The sequence below is a fragment of the Pseudonaja textilis genome, chromosome Z, assembly GCF_049901715.1.
Source record: "Pseudonaja textilis isolate UNSWEBS1 chromosome Z, rPseTex1.2, whole genome shotgun sequence".
NCBI classification, from domain to species: domain Eukaryota; kingdom Metazoa; phylum Chordata; class Lepidosauria; order Squamata; family Elapidae; genus Pseudonaja; species Pseudonaja textilis.
Window position 1 is genome coordinate 63175946 of NC_142008.1, and position 20458 is coordinate 63196403.

At 40.6% G+C, this 20458-nt stretch overlaps 1 protein-coding gene and 1 pseudogene across 13 annotated transcripts in view; both read left to right on the forward strand.

Annotated features, from left to right (window-relative positions):
- The window catches only part of AVL9 (AVL9 cell migration associated), a 106792-nt gene that overhangs the window by 29845 nt on the left and 56489 nt on the right, over positions 1-20458 (forward strand). For 8 of the 13 annotated variants that reach the window (XM_087917923.1, XM_087917924.1, XM_087917926.1 and 5 more), the window contains exons 2-5: positions 10258-10378; positions 13922-14007; positions 16865-16936; positions 19366-19455. In XM_087917923.1, coding sequence (XP_087774049.1) covers positions 10258-10378; positions 13922-14007; positions 16865-16936; positions 19366-19455 — 369 coding nt within the window. The remainder of the gene's footprint in view (positions 1-10257; positions 10379-13921; positions 14008-16864; positions 16937-19365; positions 19456-20458) is intronic. The other 5 variants (XM_087917928.1, XM_087917930.1, XM_087917931.1 and 2 more) reach the window with 1 other exon arrangement.
- Positions 3251-6186, forward strand: LOC148124044 (uncharacterized; annotated as a pseudogene).

Below are 20458 nucleotides of genomic sequence, written 5' to 3' on the forward strand. Positions count from 1 at the left end.
ATTAAAAAACCCCAAATGGTCTGCAAATGCTTGTAATTTGTACTCCTCCTTTCTAATTCTGTTTCCTTTTATTTCTAGGTTTGTTCTAATTTTTTATTAATGATGTCTCTAATGCCAAAATAAAGAGCAAAGGTGACAGTGGACATCCCTGGAGAACTCCTTTCATTATTCTGAATGCTGTTGTTATGTCTCCATTTATTATTACATTAGCCTTTTGGAGGAATAGACTGTTTCTATCAATTTTTCAAATCTATCTCCAAATTTCATTTCCTTAAATTGTCAAATTAATTTAATTTAATTTAATTTAAATTGACAAATGCTTTTTCAGCATCCAGAAAAACAAGAGTCACTTGTTTCTCAGGAAGCTTTTCGTAATATTCTAATATATTCACTACCATTCTAATATTATTTCTTATTTGCCTTAATGGCAAAAATCCATTCTGGTCAGGATGTATAATCTCATTTAGGATTTTCTTTGTCCTTTCTGCTATGATATTCATGAAAATTTTGTAGTCAGCATTCAAAAGTGAAATTGGTCTATAATTTTGAATTTGGTTAAGATCGGTACCTTCTTTTGGGATCAAGGTGATGTTTCCCTCCATAATTCAGATGTTTTAGCTTCCAGCGAGGCCTCATTGCACACCTCCAATAGTACTGGTTCTATTGGTTCACCTATGTTCTTATATAATTCCCCTGGTAAGCCATCTGGCCCTGGGGTCTTATTTGCTTTTTTTAGTTCTGTTAATGTAATTTCTCTATTTAATTTTGTTCTTTTTTCTTCCTCTATTGGTAACATACTGTCTCTTTTTAAATGCTGGCCTATTTTATCTGTTGCTATTTTTTCTTGGCTATAAAGGTCCTCAAAGTATTTTAAAGCGATCTTTTTCTCTTCTTTGTTATTTTGTAAAATTCCTGTTTCGTCTTGGAGCTTATGTATTATTCTTTTTTTTTCTTTTTTAATTTGTAAGCCAGTCATCTCCCTGGCTTATTCACACTTTCAAAAAAAAAAATTGCTTCATAAATTTAAGATCCCTTGCATGATCCTCTTGTTGTAATACATTGATTTTATGTTTATGTTTAGTCAATTTTTCATTAATTTGTTCATTCGCCAGTTTGTAATTGTTTTTCTAAATCTCCAATTTCTACTTGTAATGTGTTATGTTGCCTCCATTTCTCCTTATTCCTTTTTGTCGTATAAGCTATTGTTATTCTCCTGGTGTATGCGTTCATTGTGTCCCATAAAGTTTGTAGTGAGGTGTGCTGTTTTTTATTTTTATCAAAAAATAGCATCAGTTCTTTGATGAGTCTTTGAATATATTCTTTCTCTAGTTATATCTGGGGATTCAGTGTCCATCTTCTCCTTTTCTTTCTCCCATGAGCTGTTCAGAGCATCCAGAAGTGGGAGGTGCTTCAGTCTCTTCTGGAAAGGCTGGGCCGGGACGCTCCTCCTCCCCCACGAGACACCTCCTCAGCATCCCCCAGTTTTAGCTCAGCCTTCGTGGTAAGAGGTTGTGCACTCCCTGACTAGAACGGTTTTCTGATTCAGGTTTGCTCTTGGGTTATTTCGGTTTTTAAAATTCTTCCCCATTTAATTTGGCTTTTTCAGACTTGTCCCTCTATTAGGTTACCTCGATTAGTTCAAAAAACAAACAAACAGTTTCTTTTGTAAATAGCGGAGCCTGCCACTCTGTAGGCAGCTTGAGGCTACCGCCTCAGGCAATTACCTTATCTAACTTTCCGATCACCTTCTCTGCAATTGGAGCGGAGCACTCGCAGCCATGGCTCACTTCGCCTTGCCGTTTCATCTGACAGCAGCATTTAACTCGCAAGTTAGAGCATCAGCAGCAGCGGCTCATTAGACAGCTCAGACATTAGCAACAGTGATTCTGCTTCCCGCCCTTTTCAACGGCTGGCTCAACTTCGTGCCTAATTATCACAGGCGCCATTCCTCGCTAGTTTCCCTTTCTGGGGACTGAGGCAGTACCTTTCCACTTTGTTCTCCCTGGGTTTAGCTCTCCCTTGTCTGGCTAATGTTGGATAAGCAGGCTAGTCATTAAACAGGCATTTCTTTGCAATTGCCTTTGGATCATTTCTTCGGACTGAAACTGCAAGTGCCATTTAAATTGCGGGACGTTTGGTTTTGACAGGAAAGGATTCACCTCAGAGCCTGTATAGCTGGTTTCCCTTGTTGGGACCAGGGATCCAGAGTTTTTCTCGCTTGGAGCACTTGAGGGTTTCCTTTGTTGGGGACCCTTAGATACTGTTTACCGTATACACAGTTATACATATAGATACAGGCATACGCTTATGTATATGGGCATGCATATATACGTATATACATGTATACATATATACATATACACATACACATACACACACACACACACACACACACACACACACACACACATATATATTTGTTTTCTGATATATCTATCTATCTATCTATCTATCTATCTATCTATCTATCTATCTATCTTACTCTCCTGGAGGAGCGTTCTACTTTCAACCACAGGGGAAGGCATCACCCCAAAGTACAAATATTAACAACAATAATAATCATCATCATCATAATTGGAAAAAAAAGAAGAAAATTTAAAATTAAAGTCAGAGGCAAGACAATCAGTCATCTACAATGGAAGGTGACAACGTTTTCCACTCCAAGTCAAATAAGTCCCAAATTTAGCCAGTGGGCCCCAAAAAGGCCTCTAAGGCGGTGGATAAGGATGCCCATAGATGGCACCTAGCTTTGGAAAGGCAATTGCAGAAACGAGCCAGGAAGGCAGACAAGATGGCTATGAAACAACAATCTGATCAGAACCCAAACCCATTGATGGGGCTCTTGGACTTATCTACCCAGCCCAGGCAGGCTGTTTCTGGACAACCTCCCATAGGCACATCTTCTCCAATGAGCACTGCCCAGCCAATCCCAGAGGCAATCTTCACCCCTACGGTCACCAGCCTAAGACAGGAGGAGGGATTACCTGAGACCATCCCCATCAAAATGAGGCAATGGATGGAGATGGCAATTCAAAGGGGCATTGTGGCTGGAGTTCAGCAATCCATCAGGACCAGACACTTCTCGGCCACTTCGGATGCGGGATCAATGTCCGCTCTAGCCTTTGCACATATCGGACAACATCATTCTCAGGTATTCCCCAATATTCCTAACCTACCAGCCCAGGATCTTCGGGAGGAGGTGGACTTTGAGGATCAGGATGTTCCCATGGAGGGGTGGTCGATCCATCAGATGGACTTGGGGTTGTCAGAGGCTGACCCGCTAGAACAGGGAATGTCAGACGACGAGGGCCTCGTTCCGGACCAACCTACTTTTTCTGGCCTTTTTCGCCCACACCTCTTTAAATCCTTACTGTTCAAGGCAAAGAACACCACTAAACTAGGCACATCAAACCCTCATCCATTGTCAACAGGGTCTCAGGACGAATCTGAGGATCTAATATTCTCACAACTGGCTAATGAGGCGGAAACTATTCCTGTTCCTCGTATGTTTGCTGAATTAGTACAAAATCAATGGGCATCAGCAGCATCATACCCAGCCCCAACAGGCTATGATAAATGATATTATAATTTGGCACCAGAGTTTTCAAATTTTCTCAAAACGCCGGAGATGGATGAGCCCATTGTGGCACTGGCCTCTTCTTCAACCTTTCTCAACGAAGCTGAGGAAGCCCTGAGACCGGAAGAAAAGAGAGCAGAGTTGGCACTCCGTAGGGCACACGTTTCTGACGCCTGGGCCAGTAGGGCTGCTACAGCAGCATCCTTTTTTACATGGTCCTCCCTCCGATGGCTCTTCCACTTGAGGGATATATTGCCGGCATCAAATGTCAGAGCCCAACAGGACATAGCTAAAATTATTGCAGCAGCAGAATTCTCTGCCGACGCCACATTTAATGCAGTCAAATTCTCATCTAGGGCCATAGCATCTCACGTATCAGCACAGAGACTGCTATGGCTCAGACATTGGCAGGCGAATACCTAGCATAAATGCAAGTTGGCATCAGCCCCAATATCGGGGGATAAATTATTTGGCAGTGTTTTGGAGCCGCTCATAGAGAATAGAAACAAGAAAAAAGTGCTTCCCCCTCTTTTTCGGAGGTCTGAAAACAGAACGCCCCAGTCGTTTCGAAGGGGTTCCTTTCGGCCCTACTATCAAGGCTCATACGTTCCCAAATCTCAGAGAACATCAGGCTACAGGCCCAGTTTTAGACAGGATAGGTCTGAGTCTTCCGATAGAGGTCAGTGGGGAGGCCAAAACAGAAGAAACCCCAGAGGCACTGGACGCCGATTTTTTCATCACCCCAAGTGAGTCCTTGACAGCAGTTCCCATTGGAGGACGGCTAAAATTGTTTGCTGATCAATGGGACAGCTCCACCTCTGATGCATGGGTCAAGGACAGTATTAGGTTTGTTTTGTCGCTAGAGTTTCAATCCTCCCCCCCGAACTTTTTCATTAGGAGCCCTAGGTCCATGGACCCCATTAAGAGGGCGTTGATGCAGGAGGCTATCAATCATCTTCTACATATTCGGGCCATTAGAGAGGTCCCATCTGAACAGTGGGGTCAAGGCTGTTACTCTCTATTGTTTGTGGTCTCAAAGAGTTCGGGGGGCTGTAGGGCAATTCTGGACCTCAAACGTCTGAACAAATCATTGGTTTATCGAAAATTCAAGATGACTATTCTCCAGTCCATTCTGCTCAGCATCAGAGAGAATGATGTCCTGACCTCTATAGATCTCACAGAGGCTTATCTACATATACCAATTAGACCTGCTCACTACAAATATCTTAGATTTTGCTATTGTGATTGGCACTACAAATATATCGCCCTACCATTTGGTCTGGCTTCGGCCCCTAGGACTTTTACCAAGGTCCTCGCGGCTTTGGCTGCCTCACTCAGGATCAAATCTATTCGCTTACAATGTTATCTAGATGATATTTTAATTTTGTCATCTTCCAGACATCAAGCAAAATTGAATACCAAGATTAGTCTGGAGACCCTTCAGGGTCATGGCTTTTCCATAAATTGGGATAAAAGCCATTTGATCCCCTCAACTAGGTTAGTTCATTTAGGGGCAGTGATAGATACTGTGGAGGGCAAGGTCTTTCTCTCTCAGGACAGGCTAAACAGTATCCAGTCTTTGGCCAGAGAGATCAGAGCCTTAAAGAGGGCTTCCCTGGCAGTGCTGTCTCAACTGTTAGGGAAACTGATTTCTTGTATTTCCATTGTGTCTTGGGCTCGATTCCATTCTAGAGAGCTGCAATGGTTCCTGCTACCTTTCCAGCGATCCGGAAGAGCCACTTCCAACGTCTGGATAAAGGTACCACACAATGTTCTCCGATTGCTCCGCTGGTGGTCGGAAAAAATGATAAACAAGGGGTGTCCTTTCAAGGAACCTTACAGGGCAACAATCACAACCGATGCCAGCCTGGTAGGATGGGGAGCTCACTTCCAATCCCACACTGCGCAGAGAATTTGGACTATTTCCAAACAATCACAAAGCATCAATCTGTTGGAGCTGCGAGCAGTTCACCTGGCCTTACGCAGTTTTCTACCCCTTTTCCAATCATGCCACGTTCTGGTCTTGACAGACAATATCACAACCAAGGCCCACGTAAACAGACAGGGGGATACCCACTCCAAACTTCTTATGCTGGAGACGGCCAAGTTGTTCAAGTGGGCCGAGGCCAATCTGTTTTCGCTCAAGGCACAACACATAGCAGGGGCATTAAACACACAAGCGGACTTGCTCAGCAGGGCCACGATAGATCAGGCAGAGTGGTGCCTACACCCATCTGTCTTCCAGGAAGCAGTGCGGAGGTTTGGGCAACCGGTGATCGATTTAATTTCCTCTCCTCTCAACGCCCAATTGCCCCGGTATATTTCAAGGTACCTGACTCAGGGGGCGGAGGCCGTCAATGCCCTACCATGTCAGTGGCCTCCCGGACTTCTATATGCGTTTCCTCCACTCCTGATAATACCCAGGTTGATCCAGAAGTTATTGGAGGAACGAGCAGAATTGATATTGGTCGCCTCTTATTGGCCCAGGCGAACGTGGTTCCCAGATTTACAGGACCTGTCGCGAGAACAACCTTGGAAAATTCCACCATCGAAGGTTTCCCTCTCCCAAGGGCCGATACGTCACCCGAACCCAAAATGGCTCAGTCTAGCCATATGGAGGTTGAGCGGAGCCGTTTAAGGGCCCAACAGATTTTAGAGGATGCTATTGCCACCAGTCAAGCATCCAGACGGTCCTCAACAAATCGTATATACGAGGCCACGTGGTCCGCCTTCTGTCACTGGTGCCAGGGGTCTAAGATTGACCCAACTGCCCCATCAGTAGGACAATTATTGGACTTTTTACAGGAGGGGTTGACCAAGGGCCTATCTCCAAATACTTCACGCAGACAGGTGGTGGCTTTAGCCTTGGTGATAGCCTGGAGTGGCCTCCATTCCATAGCGCACCATCCACATGTCCACAGCTTTCTTAAGGGTGCTGCAAACTTACCACCTCCTGTAATTCACCGCTATCCCACCTGGGACCTCAACAAGGTGTTATCCGCACTTACAACTGGCCCGTTCGAGCCTTTAAGAACCACTGGTCTTAAATTCCTGACATATAAGGTGGCCTTCCTAATTGCAATCACATCAGCTAGGAGAATTTCCGAATTGGCGGCATTGTCAATGAGAAAGGACCTGTGCGTGTTTCATGCGGACAGAATGATTCTCCGATTGGATCCATCGTTCACTCCTAAAGTAAATTCACCCTTCCACAGAGTGCAGGAGTTGGTCCTTCCAAATTTTTGTCCGAAACCATCTCATAGACTGGAGCATCAATGGTATCGACTTGATGTTCAAAGGGCCTTAAGCATCTATCTAGACCGTACGGCGGCATTTTGAAAATCTGAGGCTCTATTCCTATCCTTCAATCCATCCACTTTAGGGCAAAAGGTGTCGTCCATGACCATTGGTAGATGGTTGAGAGCCACCATAGCTAAAAGTTATGAATGCCAGTCCATCTCAGTTCCTCAAGGCATTACAGCCCACTCAACAAGGAATGCGGCAACATCAGCAGCATGGGCCACACGGGCTTCCATAGACGAAATTTGCAGAGCAGCAACTTGGGCTTCACCATCTCCCTTTGTCAGAAATTGTAAAACTGATGTCTATGCCTCAGCAGATGCTTCATTTGGCAGAAGAGTCCTGCAGAGGGTCCACAGAGTTTAGGAGTGGATTTCGATCCAGATGGAATCCCTCCTTAAGGACAGGCCAAGTTTTGGTATGTCCCACTTCTGGATGCTCTGAACAGCTCATGGGAGAAAGGGCGTTGGTACTTACCTGATACGCCCATTCTCTGTGAGCTGTGAAGAGCATCCAGCCCCACCCATTTCTTTCCATCTGGTGGGGTTCTGATCCAGTCAGGGATCTAGATTAGGTGATGAGTCCCAGACTTTGGCACTCAGTCTTCGCAAAACTGGGGACACTGAGGAGGTGTCCCGTGGAGGAGGAGGAGCATCCCAGAGTTTTAAGCTCAGCCTTTCCAAAAGAGACTGAAGCACCTCCCACTTCTGGATGCTCTTCACAGCTCACAGAGAACGGGCATAAGGTAAGTACCAATGCCCTTTTTCTGGCCTCTCCATACTACTTTAATGGGGTGTGATCAGCCAGGTATTTGGGGAGATCTCAATCTTCTCTATCTCTTTTCCTAAGTCAGTACTTGCCCATACCACGTTAATCCTCGAGCAAGATTTATGTGGGTTCGAGTAAAAGGTAAATTTCTGTTCTGTGGGATTGAATGATCTCCACACATCTATTAAATTTAGTTCCTCCATCATATCAAAAAATGTTTTTGGTAATATATTTCTTTTCTTTTGTTTCTTGTTATCACTAATGTAATCTTTTGTAATATCTACAATTCCATTATGATCTCTCACTATAAATATGTCCTTTTGGCCTGTCTCAATAATCTTTTAGTGGAGTTTCTTATAGAATTCTTTTTTATTTTTATTGGGTGCATAAGTATTTACTAATAGCATCAATTTTTGTCCTATCTTTATTTCAATCATTAAGATTCTTCCTTTAGTGTCTGCATAAATTTGCTTAGCTTTTATCTCTTCACTGATGTATACCACCACCCCTCTTTTTTTTCTCCGCAAGTGCTGTGTAGAGTTTTTCCAATTTGTTGAGTTCTAAATATTTTTCATCTTGTCTTTTAATATGTATCTCCTGGAGGCACACAATATCTACATTTTGCTTAACCAGTTTTGAAAGTATTTGTTTTCACTAAGGCGTTTAACCCATTCACATTTACTGACAATAGTTTTAATTCTTTCTGCTTGGTTGGTCTACTGGTTTCTAGTATCTATTGATTTTCTTGTTTCTTTCTGTTCTTGTTCTGATGCCTTCTTCCTTCTGAAATTCTTGTGTCTCTTTACCTTTGCCTTCCTGATCTTCTATTTCGGATTTCAGCTGACGGTCTTCTTGACTCCCTCTAGTTTCTTTCTGCTGCTATCATTCTCTTCCATTCCTGTCAATTGATCATATAATTCTTGGGCTTTATCTAGATTGTCTATTTTTATCTTTTCACTTTGCCAGGATACTAGCATGCCTTCTGCGATAATCCACCGAAATAGTATATTCCATTTACTCAGTTGGGAGTATTTTTCTCGATAGACTTCATTGTCTCCTCCGAACCTCTCTTCTTCGCTCTTCGATCTGTTCCAGGTTTTTCTGACTTCTTTCAGCCTCGGTTCGCTCAGCCGTTACTTTGTTGCTTTCAGCACTAGTCGAGTTGGGTCGCAGAATTCTCCTTTTGTCTCTCTCACCTTTAATGCCTTCCGCTCTCCTGCTTTCACTTTCGACATTCTTTCTCTTTTCTTTCCCTCCGTACTCGTTGCACCCCTCTCCATCACTATTGATTTCAGATTTCTTCCACTTTTTGGGTTTTAAGTTCAATAGATCACAGCTCTTCCCTTCGGATCGCTGCTAAATTTTTCAGGATTAAAACCTTCCCACCAAAGCTTCCTTTTTTACCAAGAGTTTCTGGGAATTAATCACTTTAACAATTCAGTTCAATCCACTGCAGATCTGGGATTTTCTCGCCAGTCAGAATGTCACAGTCTGTTCAATACAGTCTTTTCTTCCTCTTCTGTTGTGACTAGTCATGCCCTCAGGTCCGCCATGTCAAAATGACATGGCAAGACACTTTCCGTGCCAGGTTTGAGAGGGATCCTTTCGTTGCAGCGAATGGTTGGCTTCCTCCTGCTGCTCCCCAGCCCCAGGTATCCCTCTGTTTCACGTTGCTCTCAAAGCTTTCCACGCCTTTGAAGGTTCTCCAATCACGGTAAAATCAGAGTCAAAGGACTGAGGTCATCCTTTTTGCTCTCTACTGCCACGACGTGAAATAGAATTTATTCTATTTGAATCATTATTTATTTATAAAAATTTATTGGCCACTCATCTTACCACAAAATAACTCTGGGTGGCTTACAAGCATAAAAGATAGAGAAAGAGGTGTGGTGGTGCAGTGGTCAGAATACCGTAATGCAGGCTACTTCTGCTGACTGATAGTTGCCAGCAGTTCAGTAGTTCAGTTTTTACTCAAGGTTGACTCAGTCTTCCATCCTGGTAAAATGAGGACCCAGGTTGTTGGAGAAAGTATGCTGACTCTGTAAATTGCTTAAAGATAGCTGTAAAGCCCTGTGAAGTAGTATATAAGTCTAAGTCCTATTGCTATTGCTATATATCGTGTGTGTGTGTGTGTGTGTGTGTGTGTGTGTGTGTGTGTGTGTGTAAAGAGAGAGAGAGAGAGAGAGATTATTGTAAGCCACCCAAAGTAAATAAATTAATACTGGCAAAAGCTATGATACAATTACAGATGGGGAAGATTACAGATGTTGTAAGATCTGTTGTTAATCAATCAACCTCCACTGGGACTCAAAGCTAACTGACAGAGCCAGGTCTTTAGTTCTTACAAAAGGCCAGGCTGATTGAGGTTATTAACCTGCTGATCTGTTTAATCATTCTCTATATAGAATAGAACTCAGCCTTACTATTTTAATCTGAAATATTTGCTACCATAAATTGTATATGCTGCTTGGGTTTCTCTACACCTCTTGCTTGAAGTAACAGTAGAATTACTTAACAGTTTTATATTGGGATACCTGATAACTGAGTATAGGTTTGATGAGGTTCTCTTGTATTCTTGCATTTAAACTCATGTAATATATGTTTGTTTTCAGATTGAGTTCTCCTATCCTCCTCTAATTACTGGAGAAAGTCATGATAGTAATAGTTTGCCAGAGGAATGGAAATACCTGCCTTTTCTTGCATTGCCAGATGGTGCTCACAACTATCAAGAAGGTAAGAGCTCACATATGTTCCTTTCCTATAAATGCCTAAAAACTCTGGAATTTGATACTAGGCAAAGAATTTGATGCTCCGTAAAGAATTTGATGCTCTCAACGCAGGACCAAACTTTTTTTATATGGTTAGCTGGCAAAAAAATCTTTAAAAAATAATACTGTATGTTTTCCAGCCACAAACAAAACTTCCCCCTCTTTTGCTAGACAAAGAAAGGTGATTGTATAAACATTTTAAAATGCCATTTACAGGTAGAGGAAGAAGTAAGTTTTATAATTCAAGTAATATGAAGTAAAACTGATTTGGCCTTCAGTATTTTCTTTAAAAAATACGTTTATATATCTGGTGTTTATGGTATGAAACGGTTCTGCAAAACAGTATGAATGTGCTTAGGCAAACTGTGTACAAGACTTGCACAATATCAACAATTCCTAAATAACACAGACCAAAACACCAAAATCAATGCATACTGCGTTTCCCTGAAAATAAATTGGGTCTTGTTTTCTTTTGGAACCAAATAAGCACTAGGGCTTATTTTTAGGGGCATCTTATTTTGTGGCCACCAGCTTTGCTCCTTTCCACCATCTGCTTGCCCATGGCTGCAACAGCTTACAAGGCTTCCCAGGGCAAACACACTTTTTGACCAAGAAATGAGAAAGGCTCAAAGCTTCATCTGCTTGCAAATGGGACGGTTTGAAATGGAACTAAGCATGTTAGGATTGTCTGCCTCCCCCCCTCCCCCCCGGTGGGATGCTTTGAAATAGAAAAAATAGCATTTTCAAGCAGATGGACTTCATCTACCACTGGGCGAAAAGTGTACAGCCAGGTAGAGGGAGAAATATGGGTGGGGTGGGGTGGAAGAAGGCGATCCCAATGTGCTTATTTCTGTTTCAAAGCATCCCATTTGCAAGTAGACAAAGTTTCATCTTGATCTGGGCAAAAAGTGCATGGCAGAGGCGAGCTGAGACAGGCGATCCAGACATGCTGCACGGCTGCCTGGCTCACAGGAGGCTCACGGGAAGTTTGTGTGGTGGCACCAACAGCAGGCAGAGGCACGGAGGAAGCAGCTGCCCACCCTCTCCCTCCCACCATCTGCTTGCCTGCAGCTGTAACGGCTTACAAGGCTTCCTAGGGCGGACACATTTTTTTGCCCAAACGGAGAAATGAGGGAGACTCAAATCTTCGTCTATTTGCAAATGGGACACAAATGCAAAACAGAGCAATTAGCTCTGTTTCAAAGCATCCCATTTGCAAGCAGATGAAGTTTTGGCTCCCTCTGGGAGAAAAGTCACGGGCAGAGAGGCAGGTGATCCCAAAGCACCACCCACTCCATCCCACCATTTCTCGGGTTGCCTGAGGCTGCATCAGGCAGGCACTCCCATAGGACATCGGGATTGCCTGTCTCCCCCACCCGCTTTGCCTCTGCCTGCTGCCAGTGCCACTGTGCAAGTCTCCCGCAAGCCTTCTGTGAGCTAGGCAGCCATTCAGCACATCCAGATTGCCTGTCTCCCTCTGCATTTGCTTCCACCCTTGGACTTATCTGTTCTGTTCCAAGGAGCTGGTGGGCTATGGGTCCTAATCCTTGCACACTCTCTGCCTCTTGTGTTGGTCACACCCATCTGCCGGGTTTATTTTTGTAGTAGGGCTTACATTAGGCCCACTCCTAAAAAATGAAGCCAGGGCTTATTTTCTGGGTGGGTCCTATTTTCAGGGAATCACGGTGGTTACCAATTATTCTACCACTATTGCAATAAGTCATTGATGCATAGTTGTAGTAAAAGAAAAAATATATGCTTTCAGAACCAATTCCTTTGTTTCTGAGAGGCAGTTCATCTCCATATTAGGCTGCCATTTACACTCTTTGCTTAATATATTTTATTAATATTGTGGACTGCATGAAGGACCAGTTTAAAATATAATAAGGAAAATTGGTTTAAAGTTTCCGTCTCAACCAGCTGTGAAAATAGCCAATAGCAGAATATTTTCATAATTCCCAACATCCTATCTACTTAAAAATATGCATTTTCCAATCTATAGGAAGCAAAGGTGCTTTGGACCAGTCATGGGTACTTTCTGTATCTTAAAATAATTGTATCCTTTTAAGATTTGCACAGTAATTATGCAGACTGTGAAATATGCATTTCCTGAGCTCCTTGGCTACTGTGAAACAGCCCAATTCCTTTAAGAAACTGCTGACAGGGTCAGAGAGGGTGTGCTCAATAGATCTGATGCCCACTTTGTATCCAAATAACATATATCTCTCTATTTGTCTTGAAAGGCTGCATAAAGCAAATGAAGTAGGAATTTTGCAATATGCTGGAAGAAGGAAAGCAACTGAGACATTTGGATGTATATGAAAACTAGTAGAAAAACCTTTTTATGCAGGATCACAAGCCTTGTAAAAAAACATAGATACTTTAATGAATCATGTATCATATGTATCTTAAGATTATAGTATCTCAAATTTGGAATTAGAATCTTGAAAGCAAGTTTTAAAATGCCAGATTTGATAGTATATGTTTAACATAGTATATATTAAGGATAGCATATGTTTAACATTTACTCTGGTCATATATTTTGTTATTGGTTATCTAAATTGATAAGATAGCTAACCCTATCCTAATTTAATATTGATTGGGTTCATAGGTAACTCTAAATAAGGGGTGTCAAACTTAATTTCATTGAGGGCTATATCAGGATTGTGTTTGATTTCAGGGGACCAGGGTGGATGTGGCCTGGATGGGCATGGCCAGCTCAACATCACTCATGTCAATGCCTGTGGCGGCCCAAGTGTTCTGCCAGTGGAAACAGGCTCCTGAGCTCTCTTTCCTGCTGCAACAGTCTCCTGCAACCGTTTGCCAGCAAAAACGGAGGTCAGGAGAGCCACTTGCAGCCCTCCTGAGTTCCATTTTTTCTGGGTGAAACACCACAGGCCAGTCCCTCGCTGTATCCAGGGTGGCCCCACAGGCCAGATCTAAGCACCTTGTGGGCTGGATCCAGCCCTTAGACCTTGAGTTTGACATCCCTGCTCTAAACAATTGTGGTTTACAAATCACAATGGCTGGATTCACAAATCATGCTCAGTTAAAATCTCCAGACCCTATTAATGGCCTTTGTGATATGTGAAGTTAGTGCATAATTATAATTTAGATAGCAACCTATTAGAAAAAAAGTTGAAACTTTCTACTCTCTTCAGCAGGATAATGAATGAGTAGCCTTAAAGGAATCTGAGTGTCAAAAACATTGGAGGTGCTGAACTTTTGTACATATTGATTCAACCATAAAAACTATTCAAACCAAAGAATTATTTCAGTATGATTAAAATCACAACTTTTTAAAACTAGTAAAACGGCTTGGGCTGTTCAGAATAGTCACATGCTTATTTCTAATACCAAGCCAAAAGGTTGCATTTTTTCCCTGATTACGATACATTAATTTGAAATTTGGTCCTTATTATTTGGAAAATTATAGTCCCGAAGAAACTTAATGTCTCAATGTGATACTTATAAGGGATATAAAACAATCTCTTTTCTTCATTTTTAGACACCGTGTTTTTCCATTTGCCACCAAGAAGTGGAGATCGAAGCACAATATATGGGGTCTCTTGTTATAGGCAAATTGAAGCTAAGGTAATTATTCTGAAGTTAGGTAAACATTTGTACTGAAAATTTATTGAAAATGCGTTCTTCAACTTACAACTATGGTGGAGCCTGGAATCTCAATCTAAGTTCCTGTTGCAGGCCTACAGTATGTAACCAGATTCAATTTTACACATGTTTACAATGATTGTAAAGCAAGTCACTATGGCGTTAAACAAATTATGTGATCATTAAGCATATCCTAGCATTTTCCAATCCTTTGCCAAAAAATGGTTAAAATGTCATAAATTGTAGTCACCTGTTGAACATTACAGCTGGCCATAAATGCAAGCTAGTTGCTATGTAACTGAGATGTGATCATGTGACTATAGGGTAGGAAAGGAGCAGTCATAATTTCAACAGTAAGTCATAAGTAGCTTTTTAAAAAATCTGCTATACCTTCAACCAATTGTTAAAAGACCAGTTGTTAGTTGAGGACTGTATACTGAATACTGGTTTTTACATGTTCATTTGATATTGAACATCTGCATGGTTGTTCAAATGCTAAACCAGTATTTTTGAGAATTCAGTTTATCAACAATATCTAATCATTTGGGGCTTCCCGCAAACATGTACATACAAACAATTAGAAGATAGGTAAAGGAAGAAACCGCTTGAATTCAAACATTCAACTGCTTGCATTCAAATAGTCTTAGTTTCTAATAAGATAGAAATTAAAGTTAGCTCATAAATCTCATTAAAGATTTATAAATGCATAATGTGTGACAATACTTGTTGTAGCATTGGATGTCCAGCTTCTTTAGCCATATGATCACAAAAATGCTTTTATATTAACATATTCCCTATGAAATAAAAGACAATGACTTTGACCTATAAGTTATAAGTAGTTTGAATAATGATTACATGTTTCTAGAAATTCTTTAGAAGGTGCAGAAGTAATTTTTTTGCTATTTTATCTTCAGATTTAGATACCTGCAAATATAATCCTACTTTGATGTAATATTTATTAAGAATTGTGATTATACTAATAAATATTAATACAAACTAAACTTGAACAATGAGGAAAGAAATAGTAAAAAGTGCAAGAAAAAAGAACATAGAAAAGATAATGAATGTTATAAAGAAAGATCTTCATTTATTTATTTATTTATAAAATTTATTGGCTGCCCATCTTATCACAGGATAATTCATCACAAGTGTGAACACATTTCTTCTCTTTAAAGTTATAAATATTTATTTCCTCATCCCATGTCCCAATTTTGATCAATAGATAAATCTATAAAACATCATCTTTTCAGTCCTGGTATCAGCAGAAAGCCCATAAAGGATAGCCACAAGTAACAACATACTTTGTTTTAAATAAAGCATTTATTTGATAAAGTGAACCAACTCTATATTCCTTCCTTTTATTTCTGACTGTCTTAATCTTTAGTTCATTAACAACTCTTTGTAAATTAAATAGGAAAAAAATTACCGGGATCACTCTCTTGATTTGTCATTTGTATTTCTTTTTTAAATTTTAATTTTTCACTCAGTTTCATTTACAGAGCCAATCAAACATCCTTTTATAAATTTTTCTCTTGGCCTGGAAGTTGTAAATCCACTTTCAATACCATCTCTATCTTGTCAGATAAAATTTATTCTACATCTGAGTATGCTTCAGTAACATCTTTTGGTCATAGTCTGTCCATAGAAGCAGTCATCATTGTTGATAGCATGGATATTGTAGCTACTATTTTCTGATTCCATTCTTCAGAAGTCTCCTTCAGTATTTTTATTGTCATAATGTTTTGTATATTACAGTCTTATATATCTTTATCTAAAATCTTTAGTCCCCTCTGTGATCCAATTTTTCAAAGCACAACTTTGCTTATCTATGCTATGTCTCCTAAAACGAAAACAGGATCTATTTCCCATGACAATTTTTTGTTTTATAATTAATTCCAAAATCTTATTGTAAAAGTTTCAACATTCCAAATTTATCTGGACCCTTAGTCCACTGATAGCTTCTAAGTTCAATTTTTTTTTAGTTTTCATTTTTATTTCAGATTCTTTTAATTAATTAAATTTATAATTAACTTTTTCATTCAGAATTCACCCACATTCACAGAAGGAATTTTAAACATGTCATTCTGAAGATCTCTTAATAGCTTAGAAGTAATTACTGTGCGATTTCCAGAAGCGATTAGAAAATTAGGTTTGCAAATTTAGTATCCTTTGCTGCTGTTATAAGCAAGATGGCTAATCCTATTCTTGGCTCTGCTTTCACATAGCCATCTTAAGTTCACCATAGTTTCCATGGAAATCACCCAAATATATTCCTACTTTCTGAGAATTTCTACTTCATTTATTATATAAGCTATTTGATATCTTGTCCTATTAAAAATCAATAACATTAGTAATTTATAAAATCATTTTAGTTTCCAACTGTAGTTGCATCTATCATCTATATTCAAAGGATGGACATGATAATTTGAATAGTTTTAACGTAGGATCAAAGTTCTATATACTATACAGGAAGTGATTAAGTATTTTAATTGTTCCAAATTAATAATAACTTCCCAAATAGATTTATTTTGTAGAAAATAAAATGAGTAAAATAGCGACAAACACAAGAAATCAATGGGTTCGCATAACATTAACTCCAAACAAGTCCCATGGTACCTTTCCATGATGTGACTTTTTCTAATGTAATGCTTTAATATTTCCCTATTATATTCTTTCTCTTTCAGTAAAATGGATCTTCAGTCAAGTTGCTAGACTACTTAACTTTTTTCTAGATTATTAAAGTTAGTAAATAAATGTCATATTTTAGTGAAAAAATGTTTGCTTTTAAATGGAAATACATTAAGAAAAGCTTTCTAAGTTTAGTTTTTCTTCCTTTAAGGCATTGAAAGTACGGCAAGTAGACATTACTCGGGAAACAGTACAGAAAAGTGTATGTGTTCTAAGTCAGCTGGTAAGAGATAAGATAACATATGATGCTTTGTTTTTGGATGTTTATATTAGATATGGATAATTGCATGAACTGAAATCTGAATCAAAGTTATCCTTTCCAGAGGATTTGTTTGATAGAGAAAAAATACTCTGTATAAACAGTTAAATAAGAGCAACCCAACTGGATATGCCCATATTTTTCAATATAGCATATTGTAATGTAGGGCAGGGGTCCCCAACCACCGGGCCGCGGACCGGTCCCGGTCCGTGGATCATTTGGTACCGGACCGCAAAGAAAATAAAAATAAAATAAAAATGGCGGCTTTCTTCGCCTTCGGTGAATGCTGCTGGGATCAGGGATCAAGAATACAAATGAAAGAAGGGGAGGGAGGAAGCAACCAAAGCCTGTCCTGCTCTCCGGCTCAGCGGCTTCGGTTTCCTCCCGCCTCGTTCCTCTCTCAGTCGCTCTCGCTCCTCCACCAGCCCAGGAAGAAACTGCTTCAAAGAAGCCAGCAGGGTGGCTTTTCCTGTCGGCGCAGCTCCTCCAGCGCCCGCTCACCCCACCCGCCGCCGCGGTTCAATCCAGTGCTCCGCTGCCTGCCTGCCTGCCTCGTTTCTGGTTGTTTCGGAGGAGCTTTGGCTGAGAATAATAACTATTCGCCTCTTTTACTCAGCCGAAGCTGCTCCAAACAACCAGAAACGAAGGCAGGGAGGCAGGCAGGCAGAACGGAGCACTGGATTGAACTGCGGGCGGCGGAGTGGGGGTGAACGGGCGCTTTGGAGGAGCTGCGCCGACAGGAAAAGCCACCCTGCTGGCTTCTTTGAAGCAGTTTCTTCCTGGGCTGGTGGAGGAGCGAGAGAGCGACTGAGAGAGGAACGAGGCAGACACCTGAGGGATGAGGCTGAAGGAGGCAGGGCTGAGAGGCGGGGCTTCTCAGCCATCCTGCAGGGACTTGTCCTGAGCCTCCCTGAACTTGGTGGTTTGCTGGCAGACGTTTTATTACCTGACTAGGTAACAACATCAGATGTTATCTAGTCAGGTAATGAAATGTCTGCAAGCAAACCACCAAACTCGGACTCCTCCCCCCCCCTTGAAAAAGTGTCTCCCCCTCCGGTCCTTGAAAAAGTGTTTCTGCGTGAAACTGGTCCCTGGTACAAAAAAGGTTGGAGACCACTGATGTAGGGTACAAAAAATTATTGAAGCTTATACTGTTAAAGTCTTTTTCCAGCCTTAAGTTCCACTTTAAGTTCCACTCAACTAAATTTAGAAAATGACATTCAATTCCTGCTCCAATTTTAAGAGAAAGAAGACTATGATTCCTCACATGATTTAGATCTAAATACTTGTCTTCCTAGTCTTGTCTCCCAGTTTGTTAATCTGTTACACCAGTTTTTAATGAAATAGAATGAGATATTTTGCCCATATTTTACTGTATTAGTATCTAATGTTTTGAATAAAAGCATATTCATAAAAAAACACAGATGTATGCGCAATTAAACCCAGTGTTGCTTTGAAAGCCACATATCCCAAAAGTGCTTTTTCAAGAGGCAACTGGACTTTCTGTTTTTTTCTTTTGTTTCTCATCCAAGAAGCTTCTTCAACTCTGACTGGATGTGGGGAATGGAAGGATTTATACTCCTTGCAGACATCTGGCCATTTGCATTCTTTTAGTGAGTTAAAATCACTTGGAGGTTTATCTGTGTCATCAGGGTGCGTGGAGTCTTCTTGGAACTGTTGAAATGACTGTGTTGTAGATTGGAGACAGATGATGTTTTATCCGTCCTTCTCCCTCTCCCTCTGTTGAGAGAAAGCTGTTCAATTTTGATATAGATGGCCTCTTTGACCCTTCTCTCAAACTACAGGTCCTCCCTGTCCAATTTTGGGTCATAGAGGCCATCTATATCAAAATTGAACAGCCTTCTCTCAACAGAGGGGAAGGGATACAACATCATCTGCCTCCACAGTCATTTCAGCAGTTCCAAGAAGACTCCATACCCATTGCCACTGGTGACCCTGATGACACAGATAAACCTCCAGGTGATCTTAACAACTCACTAAAAGAATGCAAATGACAGTCTGCAAGGAATATAAATCCTTCCATTTCCCACCATCCAGTCAGAACTGAAGAAGCTTCTTGGATGAGAAGTGAAACATCTTCAAAGAAAAAAAACCTAGAAAATCCAGTTGCCTCTTGAAAAACATCCTTGGGGCAACCATGACCTGGATGACTGAGAGTCTCCATAGAAAATGAAATCCAGATCTTACTGTATAGAATAACTGACCATTCCAATTCATATTCATAAATTAGCTGCAACTGTATATGATATATGGCTTGAAGAATATTCAGTGTATTCAGATTATTCAAATTCATCTGCTTTTAATGACTAGATTGTGTTATTACTACATTGTTTGGCTTTGTTGATATAACATGATGCTCTGTTTCTTGCAAGCCTCTATATGGGCTACTTCAAGCTAAGTTGCAGCTAATTACGCATGCCTACTTTGAAGAGAAAGACTTCTCACAAATTTCAATTCTTAAGGTATGTTTTAAATATACAAAAGTAAGAGAGGGAGGGAGAGGGAGGGAGGGGAGGGAGAGAGAGGGAAAAAGTGAGAGCACATTCAGTAACATTAAAAGTGGAATGGAGAACCCATTGCTGATAGAAGAGTATATACACTCATGGACAGAGTCTATGATCAGAATAGAATGGAAGATTCTGCTTAATGATATTCTTTGCAGCACAGATAGTCCTCATCTAATGACTAGTTGTTCAATGATAAGTAGCGCTGATGAATGCTGGTTAATGTCTGGTCCCCAAAGTTATGATCATTGCAGTGCCTCCAGTTACATGATCAATATTTGGATGCTTGGCAGCCCATCTGCACTTATGACCACAGGGACTTTTCAACTCTCTATTTATTTATTTTTATTTTTATTTATTTATTTATTTTTATTTGTCAATCACTTACAAGATAATAGATATAAGTATAAACATAGTTATGAATACATGAAATGGGTACATATAAAAAAAATAAAAGAAACAGGACAGGGACGGTAGGCACTTTGGTGCAGGCCCCCTAGAGACCTCTTAGGAAAGGGGTGAGGTCAATAGTAGACAGTCTAAAGTTAACATTTTGGGGGTTTGGAGAAGAAACCACAGAGTCAAGTAGAGTATTCCCGACATTGACCACTCTGTTGCTGAAGTTGTATTTCCTGCAATCAAGTTTGGTATGGTTAACCTGAGTTTGTATCTATTGTTTGTTCTTGTGTTGTTATGGTTGAAGCTGAAGTATTCATTGACAGGTAAGTCATTGCAATGTATGATTTTATATACCGTACTTAGATCAGACCGAAGATGGCGTAATTCAAGGTTTTCTAGGTCTAGAATTTCAAGTCTACAATGAGTAGAGGAGTGGAGAACTCTTCTTGTGAAATATTTCCAGACTTTCTGAACTGTGCTAATATCAGATACGTAATGTGGGTTCCAGACTGATGAGCTGTTTTCGAGTATCTTGCCTATCTTTCCCTCATCTTTGCTCTTT